Genomic DNA, 15,487 nt, shown 5'->3' with positions numbered 1-15,487 from the left:
TGTTGTACAGTATAATTTCCTCCTATGCCACTATAACCAGAGCTAGATATGTAATAAATTAGTTTACATTAACGTATGTGTTTACTTGGGGTATAGATTGTATTTAACTGGCAGCTAAAGCATAACAAAAACTCTGTTGCACTTATGTTCAATGACAAAAAAGATTATGTCGTTATTTTTTAGTCTCCATTATACAGTCAATTTAGCTGTATTTACAATTTAACACTCTCATACATATTTAAAAAAAATGCTATTTTCACATTTGTCACTTTACTCTGTCACTTTTGCTCTCAGTCAGTACCAGATACTCGATTTTCCTCATGGCTGCTCTCTTCTGATCTTTCTACCTGATTTGTCAGAGCTAAAATTCTTGCTTGCACCCCCCTTCATGCCCTCTGCTCATCTGGGTTCGCAATAACCTCAGCCACCTCTCAACTACTCCACAAGCGCTCTCTGCAATCTCCAGGGTCCTGCTCCAATTTTCCTCCAGGATTCATTTCTTGTTTTCACTTGACTAACAATTTATTTTGAGGTTGTCAGCCCTGTAAAAGGATAATGTCCAACGGAAAGTTGCCAAGGGTTAAACAAATGAAGGTAGAAAAATAGCGTTGATTTCTAAGTTGTGTCGCTCCAAATTCTGCAAATGCTCTAAAGATTTCCGAGCAAGACTGGTTGAGCTGCGCCAGGAGAAATTAGTGCTTCCTTGAGAAACTAATGAAAACTCCCCATTAGCTTGTCACTGTACTGTATCTACAGGGCACAGGCAGAGCTCTTCTTTAAATTAACTCTTTGAAAAATAGTGGCAACTGATGCACTTAGTAGAGCAATGGATACAATTCAGACGATTCAATACTTAGAGTAACTTAAAATCAAGTGGAGAAGCAGTATTTTCCTGTCTCTGCTTTTTAAGTGCGTGTTAGTGTTAATCACACACATTGATACTGATGGGTAAGATTACAAATAGTCACATACTTTACTGGTTCTCATTTTGACTGATTATTCTAGGGGCTAACGAACATCCAAAAAGGGGGGAAAAAAATAAAATAGGTGCAGATTATTTGATAGTGTAAGGTTTTAGTTCTAAAAGATTATCTCTATTTATGTATCACCATACACACCAAAGTCCCTGGCCTTTAAGATTTTTAATAAACTTTAAAAAAAAAACAGTACAGATTGCCTAAATAATGGGGACGATGTTGCCACAATCTTTTGTAGCATTTATTTTAATTACAATACAATTCAATTATGTTGAATAAGGCTTGTTCAGAAAAGTAATGTGATTTTTTTTTTAAATTAAACTGCAGTTACATTAGATGCTACTTCTGAACCTATTGATATGTATTTATGCTCACAAAGAACAAAGAATGAAAAAATAAACAAAATAGTACAAATAACAATCCTGGCAGTCAAAGATAAATCAAAATTACTATCACTACTATCACCACTACTATCTTATTACTATAAGATAATTTTGAGGAGCTGCATTTATTGATCAAAAACAATAAATGATACAATAAATGCCCGTCCTATCAGATTGATTGGTTTATTGACTGAAAGTGAGAGGAGTTTTTTTTTATTTTTATTTCTATGTATTTAAAAACAAGTACAAAGTGATGATAGAGTATCACAGATCAGAGCCAAACATGGAAAACTTTAAACTTCTGTTTGCCTTCTCTATGAATTTATAACACCTATAGAAAAGTCTCATTTCTCTCAGAGTAAAATCCAAGTGTATTTTCTGCATGTTTTTAAATCCATAAAGGTAAAAGGAACACAAACACCTCTCCTCTTTCACAGTTATTCTACTTTCATATACATGTTCAAGCTGATGGATGACAAAATGCAGCTTTAGCTCACCAGATTTGAATCTACGTAGTTATAAATTATTCATGTTGAACACAAACAGGTTGAGAATACCAACGTCAACGCACAAAGCCAGCTAAACCTCCATCAGCGAACGAGTCGATGGTTCACCGTCAGTCTATACGTCAAACGTTTCCCCCCCATTCAATGCTGACAACTATGAAAAGCCCAGTTTATGGCCACAGTAGTAACACCAGCGCTGGCCCTGCAGGGACAACAGGTTTTGTAATACCAGAAACTAATAACCACATGAACACCAAAGTTAACCTGGTCCAACACTGAATACTAAATGGAGCTCTAGCAGCGAGGATGGAGTGCTGCGCTCGGCCCGTTCCCTCTGCTGCTCTCTGCGTCTACTTCCATTGATTTTGCTCAGAAACAAAAAGCAGGGAGAATGGAGTCTGACGTCTCGAGGCAAAACAAATAGAAAAAAAAAAAGAGCTGCAAAGTGTCCACAACATGCAGATCTGACAGCTGTCATCTATGCAGTCAAAACGTTCAGTTTTCTAGGGACACATTTCACTCTGTTATCGCACTTATTGACTTGTTAAACAAATGTGTAAATAGTAAGATTAAAAAGCAGAATTTTGTTAAGACATGAGTGCGTATTTTTTAAACTACATCAAAACTTTTATCAACATTAACAACTGTTTGCATCCCACCATCAGCTGTTGCTGTCACCAGCACAGTTTTTGCTGAGCTGCAGACACTTCAATGCGTCTGAGGCAACATCTGGTCATTTCAGTCGTGCCTCTCTATATGCTACACTTCCGACGTTCCAACAGTTTGTTGGCTGCTCTGCCAAAGACAAGACGACACTGGTTCTGTTTTATGCATGTCTCCTCTGATGACTTCCACTGGGAAAATCAGATAACAGTCATTTTTCTCTGATTGGAAAATAAATCTATATCTATGGTGTAAAACAAGATTCTTTTGGACAAACACTGATGCTATACAGCAACTGTCGCTGAATTTCCATTTACCACATAATTGCATAATTGGTTTACTGGAAACGCACCAATTTTGAAAAAAAAAAACCTCTTGCTTTTTGATAAAAAAAGTTTTGCTTATAAGATGAGGTGATATTTTTTTTGGCCATATCAAAATTAGTTTATTTCTTAAAACTGCAAATGAGACGTTTTTTTCGTATCGCACGAGTCACATGAACAACCGGTTTTGCCTCTGAAACAAATCGCCAAGAAGAAGATGACAAGAAGTAGCTGTAAGGATCACGGCATGTTTTTTAATGACGTATTGCGTTAACAAATTTAAATCACGTGATTTTAATTGTGTTCCTTATTTAATGGATACACTGCAATTGCGATATTGTGTTGTTTTTTGACATTTGCAAAATACCGACAAACTTTTGCACACAATAGAAACGCTAGTGTCTTCAGTTAGAGGCTTCTTCAGAACCACTGTAAAGCAAACTGCTACAGGAGATCCTTCCTGTCCACAGCAATCAGCACATTCAACAACTCCTTGAAGAAAATGGTATAAATTGAGTTACATTTAATCTCCCATTGAGTTTGATAAAGTACTTGTGAATTTAATTAAACAACTCAAATGTATCACCCAATTTGAAAGCATTATTACTTTCTCTTATTGACATCTCCACCAAACAAAGTCTTGTGATCACAATATTCTAATCTAAATGTACTTATGTGTTGATCTTCTTCACTTTATCAATCAATCAATCAAATTTTATTTGTATAGCACATTTCAGCAGCAAGGCATTTCAAAGTGCTTTACATCATTACAAACACAGAAACACAATGCAATATAGAATCAATCATTAAGTCAAGTTCCATCAATAAATTTGTAATTGATTACGTTTCAAATACAGTTCTAAACAGGTGGGTTTTAGTTGAGATTTAAAAGAAGTCAGTGTTTCAGCTGTTTTACAGTTTTCTGGAAGTTTGTTCCAGATTTGTGGTGTATAGATGCTGAAAGCTGCTTCTCCTCGTTTGGTTCTGGTTCTGGGGATGCAGAGCAGAACCAGAACCAGAACCTGAGAGGTCTGGAAGGTTGATACAACAACAGCAGATCTTTGATGTATTGTGGTGCTGAGCTTTATACTGTAAAGTGAATTTGTTTACATCCAAAAGAGAAATTTGAGTGAGCACGAAGAATCAAGCACAATATGTGTAGCACCGAGTGTGTGAGTGTGGGGAGGTACTGCTGTTCTACAGTGCTGCACTCTCAGCTGCTGGTAATTCAGCAATCAGTGCTAATGTGTATTTATCTCTCCTGCAGTGGTGCTGCAGCCTCCTTCACTGATTACATATCCTAGAATAATCTCCTGCACCGGGGCTCTGCCAGCTATCCATCATCAAGTTTGCGTCCTTCTCGAGTTCTTCAGAACTTTTAGGGGGTTTATAAAATAACCTTTCACAGATGCAAGCATCTTGTATTCTTTTATTCATGCATTTTATACCCAGACCATATGTGGCATGTGGTGGTATTTTTTAAATCATGATTTCTTTGTGTGACTAGTGAGTGCTCACAGTCTATGTCTGTTGAGGTGTTTCTGTGTCTTAAAAATGGCATTCAGACTCATTTAGATAGGATCTGTTTATGTGGCATCAAAAGGTTGAGAGAAATATGTCTGTGGGAGCTAAATCAACCTCCCGTTTAATGGAGACAAATTGGCCAGAACTACAAAACAAAATGGACGACTTCTAAGTCTGGATTACGCTATGTCAAGTTGTCAGTCTGACGTTGATATCTTGAAAAAATGTACAATTATAGACAGAAGATTACACCCACTTCTGATTCCACTGACATACAAAACTGTTTAATTTACTTACAATGTGTGTTTTTTGGAATGCAAGATCCTTAGAAAATTATATTTCATATGACAGAAAAGTGACACACTGCAGATACAGCACCGCATTCAAAATCCTTAGGTGCGGAAATAAAAAAGCTCAAAACCAGCGGAGGACATACGGCTTCTTGCAAAGACTTTAACTCAGGGGTTCCCAAAGTGGGTCCTCGAGGGCCGGCATCCTGCATGTTTTAGTTCTCTCCCTGGTGGTAGTAACCACCTTCTCAGCATGTCAGTGTTCTCCTAAGGCCTCTAATGAGTCATCATTGGATCCTGGTGCGTTAAACCAGGGAGAGAACTAAAACACAGGATGCCGGTCCTCGAGGACCCACTTTGGACACCCCTGCTTTAACTAATTCTCTGCATTCTTAGCTAGCCCCACTTCAGAGTGCGTAATGTGTCAATTAACCAGTTCTGAAATATCCCAATAACCTGAATGTGAAACCCCCAGTGGCTCAATTTTATCCCGCTGGCTGTATTTTCAAACAATACCACGTTAGCTAAATTGACAGATAATTAAAAGAAGAGTCCCATGTTGCATATACAATAAAAGAACAAGAACTTTATAAAGTTATGATATTAAAAAACATACCCAGGACTAACTTCCTAGTGGAATTGTTTCCTTGGGCTACGCAATGCACAGCAACAAAGTAAAATGTGTTTCCTTGAACGGTTCATATTGCAAAACATATTAGTAACTCTACACTAGTGATTCTTCAAGGACCTAAACAACAAGTTGGAAGAACTATCAGATGATTTCAAGCTTTAAAGGGGGAAATAAAAGCATGAGCCCTTATTAACAACAGGGTAGATTTATTGTGGATTGCCGTCGACAAATTCAAGCAATTCACGTTGCTATGTTTTTCAAATAAAGGAGAATGCGATCGATTTTAGCCTTGAGGCAGAGATTTGACATGTGTTGAGTTCCACATTGGGGACTCTCTTGTTTTACAAATCAGAACAAAAAAATGGAAGAAAAAAAAAATTCTGATCCTCCTTGGGTTATATAGTCAGTTGAAAAAATATCAATGTTGCCTTGTGATGGACTGGAGATGTATACAGGGTATACCTCTCTTGCCAAATGGCATCCGGAAACAGACAGCAGCCTCACCCTCACCCCAACAGCCTTACAAGGATAAGCAGGTATAGACCACTGATGGATGAAAGATCAACAACATTATTATAGTAATAATGATGTTGTCCTGTTTGTCCAAGGTCCTGTTTTCCCCTTCTATTATCAATCACTCGCATTGTTTTTTTTGCCCTCTTTTCTTGCTTTACTAGTAAAGTGTAAAGGTCTATCCTACTGGTTGCACGTCACTCAGGAAGGTCAAGAATTAAACCTGTCCTGCTAATTAGAGCACCTGGCTAACCAATCCTAAACATCTCTCTGGAAGCAAATGTTTTGGCAGTTTCCTGATCTGCAGGATTCAAGAAGAGTTTATAGAAAGCCAAGACGGAAAGCCATCAGCAGGAAGGAACATTTGGTTCCCAATAATCTCAGGTGGGTTATAAGGTCCCGTCTTAGTCAAGAAGAATCCATGGTGCAGTAATGTGAAATGACAACAATATATTGGGATGCCAGTAGAAAAGACCTGAAACCTGATAACTTTATGGGAAAGGTAGCCTGGTAAAAACCAACCGCTTGTTCTGCACTTTTGATTTGTCCAAAGCATCGGGTCCCTCGGCAATTGAGAAATGATTGCTTGCTGGAGGCGTGGACTCTGTTGAACTTTTAAAAGACTGCATCTGACTTTACCCAACTGCTAACAGTTAGACGTGACGTATGTAAAGCACTTGTTTGATGAAGCTTACAGGAAATTGTGTGCACTGTAAACAACCTGCTTGGGAGTAGGACTTCTTTGTCAACAATAAAATGTCTTTAACCTTCCTCTTGCTCTGAATAATTGCTCAATATCTGGAAACAAGGCCTACATGGACTGAATGGCTTTGTTCACTTCCTCTACTGCCATTGCCAAACCACAACCCAAGGGAGGCTACAATTCCAAAACGGTGCAGAAAATCGTAATTGCATAAGAAGGCAACGGTCGGCTAAGTCAAAGTAGTCTAAACTGATGCATATTTTAGGCAAAGAAGATATTTATTGAGTCAAAAGTGGTCAACTAAATTTCAGGGCCACTGACTTTTCCATAGGGAGTGAGTGAACTTACCTGCATTATAGTAACGGTCCAGCTTCTCCCATAGGGGCTCATCCTCCCGCTGGAGATTGGACAGCTTTAAAGGTTCATAGATAGAACCTGTAGAAGACATATTTATTACACAAAAACCAAAACATACAGTAGCACATTTCCTTTTTTTACTTCAACTGATGCTTCATTTGTCAATGAAGTTGGAAAAGGAAATTAGCAACATGGGGTCTTGTTGCGCATATCTAACCGAATGGACTCCTACAAATTTGACTATTTCCAGTTAATGCAAACAAACAAGCACCAGAGAACAGAAGCAAGACAATATGTACTATCAGCAAATTCTTTTTTTTTTTTTTACTGCAACACACTGGGCTCAGATCAAACCATAATAGGCACACCGAGAACGAGAAATTCGAATAGTAATGTAGCACTCAGCCAGGCGTTACAGAGAGAGCAGGCAGTGGAGGGAACCCCCCTCTGCTAGGCCTTCTCTATTTTTCCACACACTTTTCTCTTTGTTAGATTTGCATTTTAATAGGTTTGACCTTGGGTCACAACCACAGGTAGCCCACTGAAAAATTCACATTCTTACTTAAATTAGCATAATTTCCATCAGCTTAAAAACTTCAAGGAACAAAACCAATCTCTTTTTTTTTTTCTCCCCCTTTCTGAGATAACCCTTTAAACCGGTGTAGTGGAAAATAACATTATTTCTTACATAACAGAAAATGTGAGCTGTCCATGTTCAACTAGTTTTAAACAACCCCATGGCTAACTTCACTAATGAAAACCACTTGAAGCCACTTTGTCATAACTGCATATTTAGGTCAGAGTCCCTTCAGGGTTCCCAAATGATTGGAGGGGAGGAGCAGAATACAGAGCGTAATGTTTCCAAAACCACACGATCGCTAAAATAAAGTTCATTTCATTATATTCAAGAATATCAAGTACCAAAATTAAAGTTCAAGTCTTATGTTCCGTTATAATCTGAAAACATTTGTATCCTGATTACATAAAACCCTCTTATGTTTATGTATTTATTCAGAATTCTCTGTGAAATTAATATTCCTTCTTTCTTTTTTGGGAAAAGGAAGGCTTCTCAACCAGCCCAACCTTAAAATAAAAATATACAACATATAGGCCACCAGCACCCAGAGCTTCCTAAAATATCCTCTAAATAATTACTCAACAGCACTTTTCTTTGAAATAGTTTACAACTAGAGACCTATGTGACTGAACTTACCTTCACAGTTGTTAGGGTTTATTAGTTCTACCTCATAGTTCATCTTCATATTTATCTTGTAAACATGTGACATGGAAATTTCTACTAAAACCAGCTCAAGTACGACCTCTGTTTTGTTGAAGGTTATCTTCTGTTTCAAATAAGTGAAACCCCCCCCCCCCCCCCAAAAAACTATCATCTGTTTATTTTTTGCTGTTGAAAAGAGCCCTCACTATTATATGACTGTGTACTTTAAGCTCTCTACTGAACATATTGCACAGTTTAAACCATTAGTTTACAAACACTGAATAAAAGACAATTGTTTCGCCTCTGAAATTAAATCAGACTGAACTTTTCAATTTTTAGAATTACTAAAATTATTTCTATTTGCTAAACCAAAACCTGTTCATCTCTGGGTCACAGAACCCGTCCCGTTCCTGAGCCTTTTGATACACAGGGGAACATAAAAGAGTGAGGGAGGAAACACAAGGGAGCTGGAAATAATTCTAATATTAAAGAAACACTAAGACTAGAGAAAACATGATAAACTAGAAAGAGACAGAGACATGAGGGGGAGCTATAAAAGAACCAAAACAAAAACAAGGTTGATCTAAAAATAATAAAAACTAAGGATCACAGAAACTAGAATAACCCAAAGGCCTATCAAAGACATAAACCTGACTAGAATCACCAGGGATGGACATACGTAGACTCTGACATAACAAGATAACTAGGAACACTACGATGGGGCTGAAATAAAGAAACACAAGAAAGAGAAAGATCTGACAAGAAATCAGTAACAACAAATAATAAGAAATTAACAAAAAGTCAACAAAAACAATGATAGGAAGATCAACAGCAAAACCAAACCCAAAAACCCAGAGTCTTGACAATTTTCTCTCTCATTATTGTAACATTTAGCAAATAGAAATAATTTTGGTAATTCATACCAATCTAAAATAAGAGAAGTTTGGTCTGATTTAACTTTATCCAATGAGGGAAAAAATAGGCTTTTGTCTTTTTATTCCACATACATAAACTTTAGGTTTCTACTGCACCTCTCTAGCTTTTCTATTAAACATATTTCTTAATTAATTGCTATCCATCAAGAATTAAGATTTAAATTCAATTAAATTAGGAGAACAAGCTGCTGTGGGCATATTGCTTAATGACGTGGAAAAATGGACCCAGTCAGTTTTACCATTAAACAAGCAAGACATGGAAAAACCATCCAAGGATCTAAAAGATTTCTGAATGCATTTCCTGTCCGCTCTGGCTTTGTGCATAACTCTGACCCATATTCACTCCTGCTACTTACCGAGTCTGCGAACTTCTCGACGGGGCTGGGCAACCGCAGCCATTGAGACAGCCATGCTCAAAAGGTGAAATTAAGGCCAACCGTCTCTCTTTTTCTCTCTCTCAGCTAAATCAGAAATCTACAGCAATTCACAGGAAGCAGTTAGTAGCAGAGCGTTAGATTTGACACATGCGCCAATCAACAATGAATTACATTTAGAGGCATGATGATGAACAACATGCAGAGAATCACAGAACATATTAACAATGACTTGCAAAATTATTCATTCCCACTGATTATATATACATAGATATATATATCTTTTTTTTTCTTTTCAGATTTTATTACACAAAAACCATAAACTTCAGTGTATTTTAGTGGAATATTATGTGGCCGACCAACACAATATCAACTGTTTCTTAATTTTTCCCCCCGAAATTAGTAATCTGAAAAGTACGGTGTTCAGCCTTATTTACTTCAATAGTCCTAAATAAAATCCAGAGCATCAAACTTATTTTAGAAGTTTACATTTTTTGTATATCAGTATAAACACAGGTGTTCCATTAAGTTTTGGGGGGGTTATTTGAGAACATTAATGAACAAACAGGATCATAAAGACCAAGCCAAATACTTCAGACTGGGGCACAGGCCGGGCAACGACCCAAAGTGAGCCCCCAGTTCTAAATCCTTTCTGACTGCACTTGGCGATTCTGATTTTGCAAAGATGTATCGCTACAAAATTTAGTCTCTGAATGTGCAAAGCTGGTTGAGACATAACTCTAAAGACTAGGCTGCAGCTAATGCTTTATTTTACTTTTTTTTTTTTTAAATAATAAAAAAATCCTGGGGACTGTCTATAAAAAGCACAAATAACTCTTCAGGTTTTTTGCAAAGAAGAAAAAAAGAAACTATTTATCTTATCTACTACTTTCTATCGCTTATAAAATGCACTGAAATGTTTGGTTGTAACATGAAGAAAGGGCTTTGAATACTTTTACAGAAGTCATTTGGTGAACTACATAAAACACGATCTACTCTACAATGATGATGTAATTATGAACGTAGACAATAACTGTAATTAAATCACTTATTGAAGCTGTTGAATTACAGTAATTTTGAGATGCTTTCTATAAAGCTGGACCAACTTTAGTTGGTAAATTACCCATATACACGAGAAGGATGCAGGAAAGGATCTGAATACTGTTAAAAGCTAAACAGGTCACCTTTTTATAAGTGTAACTTTTAAGAGTTTTGTCCCAATAAGAGACAAAAGTACATTTTTACTCTCGCATCGTTTCTCGCAAACTCTTTAAAATGAAACAATCTTCAGCATGTAAGAGGCCCAGCAGGTTTGTGCACAATGACTCCATCACGACAAGGCAGCGCAGGAGCAGAAAGTTTTGCTGAGGAGTCCCAGCGAACCGAGATCCTCCTAAAATAGCGCCAGAGCTTGGCTCGTGAAAACCCCTGACCTTTCCTGCTTGTACCATCACCTCGGATCTGAACAGGTTGAGAGTACAAACAGACCAGAGTCAGGCCCGAGGTTGCCGGACTTTCGCTAACAAGCTGCAGCAGAGCAGACACCGCCGGGGCGCGCCATACAACGTGAGATCGTGCAGAGTAAATGAGTCAGACCTGATCTTTTCGATCGGGCTTTGAATTCCAAGAGTTTCCATCCGACATCTGCCAGACTCGCCATGTTTACTCTCAGTCAACTCCGCCAGGACTTAACAGCGTTTCTGCTTTGTGCCCTTCAAAGTAAAACGTTTACGGCTGTGATTTACAGTCAAGATGAGAATAACTTACATTTTAGTGAGTTTGGAGGAAAAGTGACAAATTAAGTATGTTATGGTATAAAAAAAATATTAGGTTTGGTTTTAAATGTTCCGTTTTAAGAAGGAAATGATTTATTTTGAAGAGCAACAGCAACACTTCCCTCGCTACCGTTCTCCAGCTTCAAACACCTGTCATCTGTCAGGCTATCAGTTTGCACGACATTGACGTAAATAATATAGTCATTTTATTTTTAAAAAATGGCTTACTCTTTGATTTTAAGGAAACTAACTAATGATAAAATAATAATAATACAAACAATCTATACAGATCTTTTGAAGAATACTTATTCTATTCAGAAGACGTTTGTGTTCCTTCCAGCCGTAAAGCGGTGTGCCGTATTCCGGTTGGTGGATGTTGTGGAGCTGCACTTGTTCCAGGATGCGGATGTTTACATTAAAAACCTTTTTAATAACGTTTTTGTTACTTTTATTGGAACAACGAGGCATCTTTGCTCTTCAAGATGTAACCGTGGAGCTGTTCGGGACCAACAAGTATGGGACGGTGGCGGCGTTTGGTGACTTCAACTCGGATAAACAGACTGACATCTTTGTCATCAGAGAGCGTATGTAATGCTACTGTCACTAGCGACCTGGCACACAGCTAGTCAGATAAATATACATGTACTTTTATAGTGATAAAAATAAATTGTCGGCCGATGTGTTTTTGTTTCATGAGTATTAATTTTCGAGGAGAAAAACGTACCTTGTCAAATGTAAACTTTCTTTTTTAGTTAGTTAAAAAAAATTACTACAAAATATATACTTTTTACCAGCTAGTAAATTAATTTTGACCTCATTAAGCTGCTGCAGTGATCCAGGAAGTAGAGAGAGTTAATTAAGCACACCTGTGGTGTTATCTCCTGCCACGAGACAAAAGTGTGCGGTCAAAGCTAGTTTATTTCTTATTTTTACTGTGAGAAAAAAAAGGAAGCGACATAAATTATTCAAGCTCACTGTAAGTAAAGCCAGTCAAAAACAGAGCTTTGTCTGGTAATGACTTTATAAACTTTAAATGCTCTCTCTAAGTAAATAAGTGTGTGTGTGGCCTTTTTTCAAATGGAAATGAACGATTATTATGAACGAAATTGGTTATTATGTTTTTATCATGTAAATCAGTTTGAACTGCCTTCTTGCGAAAATGTGCAATACAAGTAAACTGTTATTGGTCATTTTTCAAGACGCTGGCACAGAAAAAGATGCAAACTATTGTTGTTTTGGGCCATTTAAGCTTTGATAATCAAAGCTGAGGCTCTCTGGACCTAACTCAGCAACAGAACCTTTGATCCTGTTCTGAATAAAACACAGAAAACAGCAGAGAACCCTAAAATTCACCTGAAACCCTTCTAGATTATTATTTTTTTGTGAGGAACAAAAAAAAAAGAACAGGAAATATAAATAGCAAAAACTTCAACTCGTGTTTACATATAAACAGTTATTGATTACTACGTTTTACTACAACATAGATGCCAGTCATGCAAGTTTTCGCCTCATCTAGCACAAATAATAAAAAAAAAATTGATGGGAGTGTAAATGACATTTTAAAATAACTAGCATTGCAATGATTATTAAGCAGTTTTAGCTTTGAATTTCTCCCATCGCTTCCACTTAGCCCTGTCTCTCATTATTAAACAATGAACCTTGACATAAACTGACTAGCTTGAGGTCTGCAGAGCTTTGGATGTTGTTTCAGACTTCCTGGTGATAACGGGGTTGATGTGCAGTTGGTTGAAGTTTGATTGAACAACCTCTCATTTGAAGGTTCACCACTGCTGGAGTTTTTTTCTCTGATTGTAAATTTTTGGTTTGCTGGTCTCCCAAAGTTTAAAAATGGCTTTGTAACCCCTTCCAACCTTCAGTAACTCTGTTTTTATACTACTTTTTCTTTTAGATGATGTGATGCTTTTTGAGATGTTTGATTTAAAATTGGTTTTATCCACTTTTTAAGTAGTTGAAATCTGTAGAACTTTACTTCATATCAAGTATTTTTGAATATTCGTCAATGACAGGCTGCTTGTCCATACCAGGGGTTTGTTGTGGTGGGTAACAGATCTGTTTTAATTCTGTGTTATTTTCCAACTTTTGCAGAATCGGAGGTAGTGATTTTCTTGGCTGACTCCAAGTCTCCTTACTTCAAGCCCAAAGTTAACATCACCAAGGGCATGTTGCCAGGGTAAATATTCTCAGAAATAACATCTTTTTTGTTTGCTTTTGTATAAGTGGTACATTCAATCTTTCTGTCCGCTGTATGCATGCAGTTTACTTTAGTGATGAGGCAAATTTGGCCACTGGCTATCATCTCAGTACCCCTCTTTCCTTTTCCAGGGACAAAACTATCACCAGTGTTGTTCCTGGAGATTATGATGGAGACTCTCAGATGGATGTCCTTCTGACCACTCAGGACAAACCTTCAGAAACATCAGTTTTCATTTTCTGGGGAAACAACCACACATTAGGTAAATATTAACAATAAATGGTAGCTTAGATCGAATTCACTCTTCTTTCTGTTTCTTTTCTAGTTTCTTTTTTTTCCAAAATGAATGTTATAAATACAGAAGAGTGAAATGTGTTTTTGCCGTCTTATGCTTTTCTTCAGTTTTTGCTTTTTCCTTTAGTCACAGTTAGATTTTTCACATCATAAAAAGTGTTAATTTTGGAAAAATATGATCTAAATAATAATAAAAAGACAGTTTTCAAATTATTGTCCTTTTTATCAAGGGGGAAGAAACTAAAAAAGTCTTCTACTATGTGAAAAAAGTAGCTAGTTTTCCTGCGTTTAGCAGGAATCAAGGGTTTCCGATAACTGGCAATGAATCTTTAACATCACTACTCAGTATGAAGAGCATTTCTAAGGTCATATTATATTACCGAAATCATATTGAAGTCCAGACTTTGTCTAGGCCACTCCAAAACCTAATATTGTTGGGTTTTTTAGTAATTTGCTAATGTGCTTCGGCTCATTCTCCTGCTGTATAACCAAAGTGGAATTGGGATAATATTGCTTGACTTTCCTCCTGAAGGATGTTCTGGTAGAAATCAAAATTTGTGATTCCATCAGTTATGGTAAGTCGTTCAAATCTTGAGGAAGCAAAGCGACCTCTAACCCTCACTCTACCAGCACTGAGTTTGACTGTCAGTGTGATGATCTGTTTCTGAGATGCTTTCCTAGTTTTAGGTCAGACTTAACACGACTCACACATTCCATTAAAGTTCATCTTTTGTTTCGTCAGTCCGCAGAATATTTACCCAACAGTCTTGAGGGTCAACATGATGTATTTTGGTAAACTTAACATGAGTTTTGATGATCCTTTGGATTAGCAGTTTTAGCTTTGAATTTCTCCCATCGCTTCCACTTAGCCCTGTCTCTCATTATTAAACAATGAACCTTGACATAAACTGACTAGCTTGAGGTCTGCAGAGCTTTGGATGTTGTTTCAGACTTCCTGGTGATAACGGGGTTGATGTGCAGTTGGTTGAAGTTTGATTGAACAACCTCTCATTTGAAGGTTCACCACTGCTGGAGTTTTTTTCTCTGATTGTAAATTTTTGGTTTGCTGGTCTCCCAAAGTTTAAAAATGGCTTTGTAACCCCTTCCAACCTTCAGTAACTCTGTTTTTATACTACTTTTTCTTTTAGATGATGTGATGCTTTTTGAGACCTTTCAGGTGTTGGGGAGCTTTCCAAAAAAATACTTTAATCAGAGTTAATTTATGATTTAAGAAGGGGCAATAACTTGTCTCCAGGTTTGGATACCCTTTTGTTCACCTTGTTGAATGAAATCATAATTTGAAACCTTGTTTTTTTTTCTTTTTATTATTCCACTTAGGTTATTGTTGTCTAACAGTAACATTTGAGGTCTGATAGAAAAGCAAAAGCAGAAGATGTCCTTAAGGGGGTAAACACTTTTCCACCTCCTCACTTGATGTATTTAGTTGAAATACTGTATATTGTGAGCAATTGCATGTTTTTGTAGAACTGAAGCCACTGATAGAAACCGTTCATATCATGCTTTTTATGCCAGATTGTTTCTAGTATCCAATAAATGACTCTGCACTGTAAATAGTTGAATATTTTATGCATGTTTCCAAATCTCTCAGATCCAGTATTTATGTTTCAGTTGTGTTGTTAATACAGTGAGTGTAAACAGCTTGTGTTTCTATATTGTTGAGACAAATCCAGTTTTTTGATTCCCCCCTGATTTTCTTCATTGTTGTTTTAACGTAGTCATTCTTCAGCGTGAAAATAAATCACATCTTTAAGCAGAACTGGATTCTCTACAGCCCTGATCAAAGCATT

At 37.0% G+C, this 15,487-nt stretch overlaps 2 protein-coding genes across 4 annotated transcripts in view; one reads left to right on the top strand and one right to left on the bottom strand.

Moving 5' to 3' along the window:
• Positions 1-11,141, bottom strand: part of phkb (phosphorylase kinase, beta) — a 111,136-nt gene extending 99,995 nt beyond the window's left edge. For 2 of the 3 annotated variants that reach the window (XM_028013885.1, XM_028013884.1), the window contains exons 1-2: positions 10,995-11,095; positions 6,862-6,948 (exon numbers count right to left, since the gene is read on the bottom strand). In XM_028013885.1, coding sequence (XP_027869686.1) covers positions 6,862-6,948; positions 10,995-11,058 — 151 coding nt within the window. In that variant the 5' untranslated portion in view covers positions 11,059-11,095. Of the gene's footprint in view, positions 1-6,861; positions 6,949-9,380; positions 9,499-10,994 lie in introns of all 3 variants that reach the window. The other variant, XM_028013888.1, reaches the window with a different exon arrangement.
• Positions 11,142-11,519: 378 nt separating this feature from the next.
• itfg1 (integrin alpha FG-GAP repeat containing 1) overlaps positions 11,520-15,487 on the top strand; it is a 167,348-nt gene continuing 163,380 nt past the window's right edge. Inside the window, exons 1-3 of the mRNA XM_028014996.1 lie at positions 11,520-11,757; positions 13,280-13,364; positions 13,517-13,647. Coding sequence (XP_027870797.1) covers positions 11,547-11,757; positions 13,280-13,364; positions 13,517-13,647 — 427 coding nt within the window. The 5' untranslated portion in view covers positions 11,520-11,546. The remainder of the gene's footprint in view (positions 11,758-13,279; positions 13,365-13,516; positions 13,648-15,487) is intronic.

This window comes from Xiphophorus couchianus, chromosome 4, assembly GCF_001444195.1.
Source record: "Xiphophorus couchianus chromosome 4, X_couchianus-1.0, whole genome shotgun sequence".
In the NCBI taxonomy this organism is placed as follows: Eukaryota; Metazoa; Chordata; class Actinopteri; order Cyprinodontiformes; family Poeciliidae; genus Xiphophorus; species Xiphophorus couchianus.
This window is presented reverse-complemented; position numbering and strand designations above follow the sequence as displayed.